At 44.8% G+C, this 14,029-nt stretch overlaps 1 protein-coding gene across 1 annotated transcript in view; it reads right to left on the bottom strand.

Annotated features, from left to right (window-relative positions):
- LOC134944781 (dipeptidyl peptidase 4-like) overlaps positions 1 to 14,029 on the bottom strand; it is a 203,694-nt gene that overhangs the window by 144,885 nt on the left and 44,780 nt on the right. Inside the window, exon 3 of the mRNA XM_063933634.1 lies at positions 6,442 to 6,543. Coding sequence (XP_063789704.1) covers positions 6,442 to 6,543 — 102 coding nt within the window. The remainder of the gene's footprint in view (positions 1 to 6,441; positions 6,544 to 14,029) is intronic.

Here is a 14,029-nt window from a genome sequence, read left to right as displayed (position 1 = left end):
GGTCCAGGATTGGCTGCTCCCTTGAGAAACGTGACATGCATTCAGTCAGTGCGTGCATGTCACGTTTCTGTCTGTGCAGAGGAGCCGAGCCGAGCAGGAGGAGGTCCCACGCCGCTTACCCAGCCAGAGCCAGTCACACAGCGCTGCGCACCGGACAGCAGCCGCCAGCCGCCAGCGAGTGACAGAGCACTCAGCACCAGGTCACCGTCTTGCTTGTAAGTAGTTTCTCTGAATGGATCCGGGTGGGGGGGCGGCGGGACGGAGCCTGGCCCTGCTAATTTATTCCTGGGGACGGGGGGGGTGCCTAGCCCTGCTTCTCTATTCCTGTGTCCTGGGGGAGGGGGGGGGGGGCTGGCCCTGCTTATAACTGTGTCCTGGGGGGGGGGGGGGTGCCTGGCCCTGCTTATTCCTGCGTCCTGGGGGGGGGGGCTGGCCCTGCTTTTTTTTTCCGGTGTCTGGGGGGAGGGGGGGGCCTGGCCCTGCTTATTCCTGCGTCCTGGGGGTGAGGGGGGGGGGCTGGCCCTGCTTTTTATTCCTGTGTCCTGGGGGGAGGGGGGGGCCTGGCCCTGCTTATAACTGTGTCCTGGGGGGTGGGGGGGTGGGTGCCTGGCCCTGCTTATTCCTGTGTCCTGGGGGTGAGGGGGGGGCTGGCCCTGCTTTTTTATTCCTGGGGTGAGGGGGGGGGGGGGGGCTGGCCCTGCTTATTTATTCCTGTGTCCTGGGGGGGAGGGGGGTGTTTAGCGTGAGCTTCCAGTGCCTGGCCCTGCTTATTTATTTCTATGTTCTGGGGGTGAGGGGGGGTTAGAGAGAGCTGCCCAGTGCCTGGCCCTGCTTTTTTATTGCCTTGTCGTAGATGCTAGAATCAAGTGGGCTAAGGGACCTTTTCCGTCTGGGGGAGGAGCCATGTCACAAGGGGGAGGAGCTAGGCCAGCGGGATAGTTCCTCTAATATCCACGCCACCAACTATTACCTTTAATAGTCAGGTGGCAAGCGGAGCGGAGCGAGCCACCGAGCCTGAAGCGTGGCGAGCGAACTTTTCGGGTACCCTGTTCACCCGTAGCTAATCCCCCTGGTGACGTGTCTCCTCCCCTAGATACGTCAGAAGGTCCCTTCTCCCACTCCGATATAGAATCAACCTTTGTCCTGAGGAAGGGGGGGGGGGGGGGAGCTGCCCAGTGCCTGTCCCTGCTTTCTGCTGGTGAGTCTTTTCTTGGTGCTGAGGGGGGAGTGGATAGAGCAGAGGCCTGGGGGGGGTCACATGTGGTGCAGTGGACAGAGCGGAGGCATGGGTGGGTCACATGTGGTGGAGTGGACAGAGCAGAGGCCTGGGGGGGTCGCATGTGGTGGAGTGGACAGAGCAGAGGCATGGGGGAGGTCGCAAGTGGTGAGCAGAGACCACTGGATTGTTTCTAAGTATAACTTATATATATATTATTTTTTTTACAGGTACTATTGGATTCTACATGGACAAGTGGACGATCGTCGTGGAATGTAGGTAAGTAATCTTTCTCTCTCATGATTTTTCCCCCTCTGTAAGTATTTATTTTAATTTTTGCAGGTGCCGGGTGCCCCTATTGGATTCTACTGGACAAGTGGACGTGATCGGCGTGGGATGTAGGTAAGTAATCTCTCTCTCATTTTTACAGGTGCCCCTATTGGATTCTACTGGACAAGTGGACGTGATTCTCAGCGTGGGATGTAGGTAAGTATGTGTGAGTGTGTAAGTGTGTTTTAATAAAGTTTTACTTTCACGGTGTGTGTGTTGTGTTTTTATTTGGGTATTTTTTTTTTTGTAGAACTACAGGTACCAGCGGGCCCAGTATTTCCCCACATGCTGGTACTTGAGGTTCACCAAGTACCAGCAAGTGGGGGAGGCTTGCTGAGCCTTGTAGTTCCACAACAAAAAACAATATTCTTTTTTACACACTTATGGCTATCAGCCCGGCACCCACCGCCCAGGGGTGCTGGGGACAGCCTCGGGCTTCACCCCTGGCCCTTGGGTGCCTGGAGGGGGGGGACCCCTTGATTTAAGGGGTCCCCACTCCTCCAGGGAACCCCGGCCAGTGGTGACTAGTTGGGGGGGTAATGCCACGGCCGCAGGGACCTCAATAAATGTGTCCCCCGGCTGTGGCATTATGTCCCTGGCTAGTGGAGCCTGGTGCTGGTTGTAAAAATACGGGGGACCCCTACATCTTTTGTCCGCCGTATTTTTGGAACCAGGGCTGGACTAAGAGCCTGATGCTGGTTGTCTAAATACGGGGAACCCCTGTCCAATTTTTTCCCAGTATTTAAACAACCAGGACCGGCTCAAAGAGCCCGAGGCTGGTTATGCTTAGGAGGGGGGACCTCACGCAATTTTTTTTTTAACTCATTCAGACTCATTCAGATTTAGATTTGTTCATAGGTCCATATATAAATGAACAAATGTTAACAGATATACGGGGGTCATTCCGAGTTGATCGCATGTACAACGTTTTGCTGCCCATGCGATCAACTAGACACTGCCTATGGGGGAGTATATTTTTGCATAGCAAGGCTGCGAACGCTTGTGCAGCCATGCTATGCAAAAAATGTTTGTGTCGTTTCTAAGTAGGTCTGCTGGTACTCACCCGCTGCGATGTCTTCAGCGTGTCTTGTCCCGGAATTGATGTCAGACACCTGCCCTGCAAACGCCTGGACACGTCTGCATTGGACTCACCACTCACCGAAAATGGTGAGTTGCCACCCCAGAACGCCATCCTGCTGTCAATCTTCATGCGATCGCTGCTGCGATCGCTTTCTTTGGTATTCTTGTCATTGCCCAGTAACGGCCGTCGCTGGGCAATAACGCGCCTGCACATTGCGTCCGCCGCAGTGCATTTCGACCACAGGCACACTCGATAATCACATTGAGCACTTGACCACACCCCTCACACAATTGGTCACACCCACTGAAACTTGAGCACGCCCACTCCACTTCTAACTCCACCCCTCCTTGATAGCGCAACGACTTATGGTGCCCCCCCTGTAATTTTTTTCTGGATCCGCCCCTGTTCACATTCACACACAAGTCGCCCTCCTTTGGGTGTCATATGCAAGTTTTGCACATTCTCGATGTCCACTGTTTTCATTCATTTCACAGCCTTGACGGGTCTCCCCGGCGCCTGGTAGCGCAACCGTTGCTTGGCAACGGACACGTCATCTATGCGCCGTCCGTGTGACGTACCCGGAAGTCCCGGACACAGACGCCGGGAACACCTGCTCCTGCACATCTTTTAAAAGGTGAGTGATTCATGCTTCGGTTTTGGTTCTTTCACTCTGCATATTCTCACTGCACATGGGTATTCTTACCTGAGGAAAAGGCTTGATGCCTTGAAACGTCGTAAGCCTGCCATGTCTTTTTATTTATGAACACGATTGCCCTGTTTTGCACCATGATTTGAATACAAAAGTTTATTAAGACCTTGGAGTGCCGCCTCTGGTCCTTTGCCACATACACCTGAGCCACAGGTGGGGAAGGAAACGTTACTATATATATATATATATATATATATATAAGCCAAAGCCCTCACTTACTGACTGATCACTAATTCTCTTACTTCCAGATATGTTAGGAAGATTAAATGTAACATAGATATTCCGCAGGTAGGAAATAGGAAAACTACGTAATTAGAGTCTTAATAAACCTCCCCTAAGGGGATGAAAAGGGAGTTGACATAATGACGTCATTACCGATGCATGGTTTATGTTGCATGAACGATAACGCCCAAACAGACAAATGGATCAAAATTTGGATTATACCTCCAGTGTGTAGAATTTAATAAACTTCAAAAATTGTCCTGTCTCTTTTACCATATCTGCTACGGGTGCTCCTCGGGTAACGCCAAGAACCATGGAATTAATATTTAATTACTTTAAGACGTCTCAAATTTACATCTCTATAGATTTACCAAATTTTTAACACTCATTTATATTTACAACTGTGAAAATCAGACACTCCTGTGCGAAGAACGAGTAGAACAGCTAGTTTAAAATAAAAACATGTAAATTAAAAAAAAATGGGATTTATTACAGACCCAATTTAACACTAACAGTTTAAATGTTCAAAATATATACAGTGAATTATAGATAATCAATATATTTAATATACAAACTAGAAACCCAAAGAACAATTGAAGGCCCTGACTGGTAGCGCCCTGTTCCTCCACCATCCCAAACTATTTCATGTATCCATTATGTCCATCAAGTGTTAAGAGCACTGCTGCCAACTCAATTATTCACATTTTCTAGAAAGAGTTAAGACTTTCCTTTTGGTGCCAACGACACATAAGAGACACAGTTTAGACTTTAGAACCTGACAAAAATAGTCTAGCAAGGGGAAGTACAAAAATATCTGCTTGCAGTGTTGTATAGTTTAGTTTTTATCCTCCAGAGTTATAGGGAGACATTTGGAACTGTTTATCGGCACATGGTAAGCAGTCATAAATATATAGTGAACAGTGATAAACATTCTTGACTTTTTTTGAAAAAACAAAATTGTAAAAAGAACACAGCATAATGCTGTTACATAATCTACAAACAGAAAATAGTCATGTGTTGTAGGATCTGACTGCGTGCTCTTCTTCCTGCATGAAATTCCTAAGAGTTTATATGAATGGTAAATTTAAGGGAGAGGGGTGTCACTGTCAACACCTGTTTGGCCTGTTCTAAAACCAAGAAGTAAGAATAGAGTGAAGAGTGGCGTGGAACAGTAATCAGAATAAAAATCATTCACTTTAATATGCAATTTTGTTAAATAAGTAACCACTCCGGTCTCGGGTACAGGGAATGAAGAATAGCCCATGCAAGTGGATATGGACTCTTGATGTAAAAGATTAATAAATATGCATACAAAATAAAAATATTAGACTTTGCGGTTCCTTTTTTTTTTTTTTTTTTTTTGCTTGAATCCCTGGACTTCGGTAATATTGTGAAGGCCAGGAATAGATAGATGATAGAAGCAAACATTCCAGTTTCGTTTTTTCCAATGAAGGAGGTCCAACAGACATATAAACTGAATCTCAATTAATCTTGGCTCACATATGTATTGATTTATTGATTGATTGATTGATTGATTGAATGAGTTCATATCTGCTAGTACTGTAGGTGCTATTCCTCATTCCCTGTACTGTGTTATACTGTCATTGTGCTGCAATACCAACCAATATGAGGAAGAGCAGATACTCTTTATTTAGGGGAGTTTGTTTCTCACTGAAAATTATTGGCCTCCATTTTCTAAAATAGTTATTCATTGCTATGTATGTATGTATGTATGTATGTATGTATATATATATATATATATATATATATATATATTTTATTCATTGTTAATAATCAGTAAACTATTGGGACTAGTGCCATACACCTATCCAACTTTCCGTGTTGAACCACTTTAGTTAACATGTTTTATGCTTAAACAGAGTGCTTCCAAGCCATAAAGGACTTAGCTGTGTGCTTATAGAATGTACTTTAGCTATGAGAGTAGAAAAAAAATCATCAGTTTTCCTATCATAAAATGTACAATAAATTAATGTTTAATCTATATCTATCAAACTACAGGGTGATTGCTCATACAATCTCCTTACAGGAAACCACATCTGGGGCTAAATGTAATAGCTTGCGAGAAGCAGGAAGTGTGGGATTTCGATTTTCGATTTCCAAGTCTGACCGGATTTTTAAAGCGGCAATCATTTACACAGCAAAACCAGGTTGGTTTTGTCATGTAAATGATTGCCTCCTTAAAAATCAGCCAGACTCACATGAAATCCCATACTTCCTGCTTCTCGCAGGCTATTGCATTTAGGGGTTCATTCTGAGTTGATCGCTAGCTGAAAATGTTTGCTGTGCAGCGATGATGCAAAAAAACGGCACTTCTGCGCATGCGTATGCGGCGCAATTCGCACGCGCGATGTACTTTCACAACGGCCGATGTAGTTTCACACAAGGTGTAGCGAAGCTTTTCAGTCGCACTGCTGGCCGAAGAGTGATTGACAGGAAGTGGGCGGTTCTGGGTGTCAACTGACTGTTTTCAGGGAGTGGTCGGAAAAACGCAGGCGTGCCAGGAAAAATGCAGGCGTGGCTGGGGGAACGCAGGTCGTGTTCGTGACGTCAAAACAGGAACTGAACAGTCTGACATCATCGCAAGCACTGAGTAGGTCTGAAGCTACTCTGAAACTGCACAAAATTATTTTGTAGCCGCTGTGCGATCCTTTCGTTCACACTTCTGCTAAGCTAAAATACACTCCCTGTGGGAGGCGGCATAGCGTTTGCACAGCTGCTAAAAACAGCTAGCGGCCGATCAACTCGGAATGACCCCCGTAGCCCGTAGACTTGAACGTCACTACCTATATTGCAAATCAGTACAACATGTTTTTAGAGGTAAAACTAATATAATATTAAAACAAAATAATATTAAACAATTACCTGAAAGCCACTGTATCCCATATGATTTATATCTTAATGTATCACCAAAATAGTCATCCAATGTGTATGTCCTGCCGGCAGGTTCTACCTCTTTTTTATCTTCTGAAAAAAAAAGATAAGTTGTATTGAAAAATCATTGTATTCATTTTTTCTTCCTCCCAGTTAATAATCACTTTATTGAATATGTTTTTGAATTTCTTAGAACTCAATTTAGCTATTAAAAGGAACAGAAAATGCTATACGTGATCAAAACACTTTATCACTGGGGTTTATGTAAAACACAAGATTTGAATACCTATACAGTATATAGCAAATGGGGAGCACCAACCCCAGGAGCCTGCTTCCCAACCTGTCCTGACGCTTAGAATCATAACATAAATGGACTTATCGTTTAACCACTAACATTTACACATAAAAGTAAAATTATCTTACAGGTCAAATGGATACCCACAAGCTAATCTGATCTGTAAGCATACTTCTGCAAATGATGCAATTCTCTGCAGAGGATATTGTATAACTAATAACCAGAGAACATATTGCAGGTACTGTTTGGTTTCTGGCAGATGTACATACCGAACTGTATGCTGGTGCGTGAACATTTTATGTGTGTTATTGTATTTCCTATTTACATGCTGTAGCAAGTTCCTGCTGCAGCAGCTGCTGCTTCTCACACACACTATTACAGTATAAAGTGTTTATTCTGATCTTCATACATCACAACTGGGGAGGAGGATTTAAATTTGCTGTTGCATGGCACCAGTGACTTACTAGAAGTAACGCTATAGAGTGGAGTGAATTTTCAAACAAGTATTAATACAATATTCCACACGGTATCTGGTCTATAGATCGACAGCAGGGCCGTAGCCAGAACTTTTTTTTTTTTTAAATCACAAAAGTTTATTGACAAGAGGAATACAATGACATATGAAAGCAATGGACACTCTTGAAGCATAACAAAACTAGTATACATAGAAGATTGAGTGCAAGAGTGTGTCCTCATGTTATCTGTTCTATTATATTTACTTTATAATTTTATTTTATTTTATTTTTTTTATTTTTTATTTTAGACAAATCCAAAAACAGTCGAGAGTTAAGAACAAGATTAGGAAACAGTATAGAATAATCCAAAGGGACAAACATTGGGATCCTTGAGAGGATTTGTAGGAGGTTACCGAAAGGGTTATATGGAAGAAGAAGGAAGAATAAAGAATTAAGGAGGAGAGAGAGGAAGAGGAAGAGAGAGAAAGAAAAAAAAAAGGGGGGTAAAAAAGCAGAAACAAGTCACGAACAGGGGGAGAGCGAGTCGGGAGAAGAGTCTTGTGGGGAAAAAAAAGGGTAAGGCGAGCTAGGAGAGACTTGGGAGAGCTACCTGAAATTTAGTGTACCAAGGTGTCCATGCGCCGTGGAATTTATCCACTGTGTTGTTCATCAAGGAGGAAAGATATTCCATCTTAGCTACAAACCAAACTCGGTTCATGAGTTCCGGATGGGTTGGAGGAGTGGAGAGTTTCCATGATTTAGCAATCTGGAGTTTAGCTGCACAGGCTATGTGCATAGCTAGTTTGTTTTCCGGTTTGGATAGCTGGCAGGCTGGGGCACACAGGAGCAACGTCTCAGGGGACAAGAGGGGGCAGTCCGGAATAAGCGACTGGATAAGGGTACGGACCATAAGCCAGAAGGAGGCTAATCTCGGGCAGTTCCACCAGATGTGAAAATACGAGCCTACTTGACCACATTGGCGCCAGCAGAGGTTAGAAGTGTTCGGATATATTTGGTGTAGGCGCTCTGGGACCAGATACCATCGCGTGTAAACTTTGTAGGAGTTTTCCTTAATGGAGACGCTAATAGAACATTTAGAGATATTCAGTCGGATAGATTCCCACGTGTCATCTTCCATGGGTGTCCCCAAGTCGGTATCCCAAGCAAGTTCATGTGCCATGCGAGGTTGACGCAGCTGGAGACAAAATGGAGTGATACAGATTAGATATAGTGCCTCGGTCCGTGGGGCGATACATGCAAAGGCGCTCCATCGGAGTCGGGATATTAGGGATAGGTGTTGTCCTGGTTGAGGACATAACGAAATTTCGAATTTGAAGGTATTGATAGAAATATGACGTCGGGAGAGAGTGCTTTGTTTGAAGGTCTGCGAATGAGTACGGTACATTGTTGTGAAGCAGATGATGATAGCGGGAGACTCCTGCTCTGGTCCATTTGGAGGCAAGTTGGTGGGATCGGCCCGGTGAGAAGGAGGGGTTGTTCCAAATGGGGGTTAGGGGAGAGGGAGTTGTGTGGAGTGAAAGTTTAGATTTTAGCGAGTCCCACACCGATAGAGTTAGGGATATTGTTGGCACTGGCTGAATTGTTTTAGGTCTGTGCGGATGGGGGAGCCATGGAAGGTGAGAGACCGAGTCGACCTGAGCCAAATCACTCTCCAGGTCCACCCATCTCCTTGTGTGCCGTGGAGAGTGCCAGGCGACAAGCTGACTGAGTGCCGTGGCGTGGTAGTATCTTGACAGCGAGGGAAGGCCTAGACCTCCACTCGAAGAACTCTGCTGGAGGGTCTCCCTACGCAATCGTGGCTTCTTGTCATTCCATATGAATTTACCATATTGGGTCTGGAGGGAGGATAGAATCCGAGGAAGGACCGGGACAGGGAGAGTCTGGAAGAGGTATAATATCTTGGGGATCACGTTCATCTTAATGGCATTAATCCTGCCGATCCAAGAAATGAAATGTTTTTTCCATCCTAAGATGTTTTGAGATATTTCCTTAAATAAGGGTGGAAAGTTGGCGTCATAGAGAGAGTGGTAAGATTTGGTGATTTGGACCCCCAAATATTTAATGGAGGTATGACGCCATGCATAAGGGAAGTTGGCTTTCAAAAGGTTTAGGGTATTGAGAGGGATGTGTAGCGGCAGAGCCTCTGATTTGTCGTTATTCACCCTATATCCAGAGAGATCCCCGTAGAGAGTTAATTCCTTGAAAAGATTGGGTAGGGAAATTAACGGGTTAGTGAGGGTGAGGAGGACGTCATCCGCAAAAAGGGAAAGTTTGTAGTGTGAGTCTTTGATAGAATAGCCCGTAATGTCCGGATTAAGACGGATGCGACAGGCGAGAGGCTCACCGTAGCCAGAACTTTATGGGCCCCATAGCAACATTTTGAAGGGCCCTGCAGCAGTTGTTAATTTTATGTCCTATAATAGTGCTCTAGTTCATTTTCTGAATCTTAATACAGACTTATTTAATGTTATGCCCCATAGTAGTGCCCTAGTTTCTTTTATGAATCGTAGTAGTGCTTAAGTTTACCCTATGTCAAATTTCAGAGCACATTATGCCGTACAGTACCCCCAATTCACATTATGATATATAGTGCTCCCCGTTAATACTGTGCCTCAATTTAGTGCCCCGGTTCAAATTATATAACATTAAAATGCCCTCCAGTTCATTTTATACCACACTACAATGAGCAGATCCAGGGGCATACCTAGATATATTGCAGGCCCCAAGGAAAAAGTTTGAAAGGACCCCTACGTACTACCCAGTGGCGAAAAATGTATATAACTTTGACAGGAAAGGTGGGCCCCTCTCAGCTCTGGGCCCCATAGCAGCTGCACTGCCTGCACCTATGATAGCTATGCCCTTGGTCGACAGTTAATAGGTCAACCACTAATGGTCGACAAGCATTAGTTCGACATGGTCAAAAGGTCGACATATAAAAGGTAGACAGTACAAAATGTTGACAGGTTCAAAAAGTCAATGTGATAATGGTTCACACACACATATGGTTGACGAAAGTTTTTTTTTTGGAGGGGGGGATTTACTTTCATCTTTTTCATACTTTACCATCCACATGGACTTCGATTGGGAATCATTGCAAGTAAAGCGAACCATGCGAGGGGATGCAGTGCACTAATGGGACTTTTTTTTTGTGGCAGAAAAGTGACAAAACACCCACAAAAACAAAACAATTGTCAACCTTTTTTTATATTGACCATTTCCATTCAAACTTTTGACCCTGTTGACCTTTTGTACTATTCTTTGTCGACCTTTTGATCCTGTTGACCTTTTGCATGTCGACCATTTGGGGTCGACCTGTTGACTGTAGACCATTTTAGTGTAGATCTAATTATCCCCACCCATTCCACGCAGTAATGAAAAAGGGTAAATCAGGTATTTATATCTGATAACTTTAAAGCAAGTATTAATCCAGTATTCCACACAGTACAGTACCTGCTATATAATACTGAGGACATTTTGTTGCTATATCAGGAGGTGACAAGGCAGCGACATTGAGGGGGTGGGGAGGGAGACCTGCATTCCTAGAAACAGGGTTATATTGCCCCCATTTTCTGGGAAGGGAGAGCCAAGGGACTGCGTGTCACCATGCAGACTTCCTGCCTCACAGCCTCCGCCTCTGTTGGCCAGTTGAACAAGCTGAGGCTTACTCAGCTGGCTGCCTGCATGGAACATTACAACTTATGGTCACGATGTTGGATAACAGCCATGGCCGGACTGGCCATCTGGCACTTCTAGCACATGCCAGAAGGGCCTATGGGTAGGTGGGCCAAATCAGTCACTCAGAGAGCCGGGAAGGCCGCACGTAGCATAGCCTCCAGCTTTCTGGTTCCATGGTCTCCATGGAAATGAGGGCGTGCCGCAAGTCCACACCCCCAGACTTGCGGCGCGTCCCACCCCCATCAACCGTCACCATGGTAATGGGGGAGTGCCACGAGTCCACGGCCCCATATGTCGTGCGGCGCACCTCCATACGTCGTGCAGCGCGCCCCCTGTGATGTGTGCGCACCCCCCCCGTGACGCATGTGCGACCGAATCAAAACCCCATTCCGTTTCTGATAACAGCTTACGACATCATCACAGTGCTTGGATTACAGTAACATGCAGGAGGGCTTTCTTCTACTGAGATGTCTCCTGCATGTCCCTCCTAAAAATTGGATCGAAATTTAGTGCTGATTGCATGCGACATTGGCTTTCCGTCCATCTCTGAATCAGGCCTTTAATAAAGTGACTTAAGTTCACTGAATATGTTCCACTTAGTGTTACATTGTAATATACTGCAGGCACTATTTGATATATACCAGACTATCTTAAATGCAGGTGCATGAATACTCTAGGGGGTCTATATATCATCACTTAATTTATACAAAAGCAAATGAAAATTAATTTCTATGCGTTTATTGTGATCTTCATATGTCACATATAAACAAATGGAAATTTTACACGGTTATGTAACAAATACCAGCATGTCAAGACATGACCCGTATAACTCCACTAGTGTCCTGCGTCTTTTTTTGCTGCAACATAATGCGACTAGGTTGCATGAGGAGACTGTGCTGATTAAATATGCCACACTTGTATTTCTGTGTGCAACTAAGTCTGTATATGAAGCACCAAGGAGGACACAGAAAAATGCTATAGCTGCTTCATCGTAAATTCGGAGACTCAGTCGCACACAGATATATAAGTGATGCATATCAAATTAATCAGCACAGTCTCCTCATGCGGGGTGTGGTATGTTAGATAGACTAGACTTAGGTCAACAGTGTCTAGGTCGACCACTATTGGTCGACAGTAAGTAGGTCGACATGGTTTCTAGGTCAACAGGGACTCTAGGTTGATATGTACTAGGTCAACATAAAGAAAAGGTAGACATGAGGTTTTTTTAAATTTTTGGTGTCGTTTTCTTCGTAGAGTGACCGGGAGACCCAAATTAGTGCACCATGTCCCCTTGCTTCGCTATCGCTGCGCTTGGCACATGTTACCATTCCCAATTGTAGTCCACGTGGATCGGAAAGTATGAAAAAGTTCAAAACATGAAAAAAAATGTGAAAAACTCATGTCGACCTAGTACATGTCGACCTAGAGTGCCTGTCGACCTAGAAACCATGTCGACCTACTTACTGTCGACCTAGACATTGTTGACCTAAGTCTTGTCGACCTAGAGACCGGATCCCCCTCGTGCGTCCTACCGCTGTTGCGACTTAAGATGCATTTTCTGCAAAAAGAGATGCCCAACGCTAGCAGAGTCTCAAGGTACCGGACGTGTCAGGAGAGGCTGTTTGGCGTGACTGCAGCAAAGATGTATGAGGACACATCTGTATTTGGAGTACAATAGATTATATTTATCTATATTATCTTCAGACGTATGTAACATGTGCTGTGTAAGCAATCACAGCTCTTGGAACCCCTCCAACTTTTTAATGAGTTAGAAAGTTTGTCATTTTTAAAAATGCCAGATGCTCCCCAGTTGTTCTACAACTGACATACCCATTAAAAACAGATGAATGTCTCTCTGTCTTAAGGATCTTTAAAAAAAAGTCACCCCAAAAAAGCCTCTCCACTCTCCATATGTTCCTTATATGCACTGAAATCATATACATGTGTGACACATGACACGGAATGCTATTACAGGGTCTATTCATCAACTTCAATACACTGTAATAGCTTCCCTGCATAAGTAGTAGTACAGCTGCAAGTTTAATAAGTAAGCCTAGCACATGTATAATTTAGAAGGATCCATCCATACAGAGAACAGTTACATTGTGGAGCTCAGTTGAAAAGTCTCTGGTTGTTAGGCAGACCTACATACTGTACTGGAGAAGTTGTATTGCGGGTCACCACGTGAATACCTAGGGGTCTATTTACTAAGCTCCCGATTTTGACCGATTTGGTGTTTTTTCATCAAAGTGTCATCTCGGGAATTTACTAAACTCAATTCTCGGTAGAGATGAGGGCATTCGTATTTTTTTTTTTAAGTTAAAGAAAAAAAATACGAATGAATACACCATCGGTCAAACACGCCTGTTATTTTATACAACTAGGTAATTTACTTTAAATTTGAATTCACAATCACTGCCGGCAATCGCCAAACACTGCCATGAAAAAATACAAATCATAAAAAAAGCAGTTTTCAAATAGACCTGCTTTTTTTTTACCGTGTTCTGATAGGCATGCACGGATCCGTAAGATCCGTGCATGTTTATCAGTGGGAAGGGGTGTGAAAGAGTTAAAAATCAGGAAAAAAAATTGCTTGGGGTCCCCCCTCCTAAGCATAACCAGCCTCTGGCTCTTTGAGTTGGTCCCGGTTGTAAAAATACGGGGGGAAAATTGACAAGGGTTCCCCCATATTTTTTTTAGAACCAGCACCGGGCTCTGCACCTGGTCCTCGTGCAAAAAATATGGGGGACAAAAAGCGTAGGGGTCCCCCGTATTTTTAACACCAGCACCAGGCTCCACTAGTCAGAGAGATAATGCCACAGTTGGGGGACACTTTTATATTGGTCCCTGCGGCCCTGGCATTAAATCACCAACTAGTCACCCCTGGCCAGGGTACCCTGGAGGAGTAGGGACCCCTTAAATCAAGGGTTTCCCCCCTCCAGCCAGCTAAGGGCCAGGAGTGAAGCCTGAGGCTGTCCCCCCCATCCAAGGGCGGCGGATGGGAGGCTGATAGCCTTTTGTTTAAAAAAAAGAATATTGTTTTTTGTAGCAGAACTACAAGTCCCAGCAAGCCTTCCCCGCAAGCTGGTACTTGGAGAACCACAAGTACCAGCATGCGGGGGGGGGAATGGAC

The sequence above is a fragment of the Pseudophryne corroboree genome, chromosome 7 (genome assembly GCF_028390025.1).
Source record: "Pseudophryne corroboree isolate aPseCor3 chromosome 7, aPseCor3.hap2, whole genome shotgun sequence".
NCBI classification, from domain to species: Eukaryota; Metazoa; Chordata; class Amphibia; order Anura; family Myobatrachidae; genus Pseudophryne; species Pseudophryne corroboree.
The sequence above is the reverse complement of the archived record's forward strand: the minus strand, read 5'-3'. Positions and strand labels throughout refer to the sequence as shown.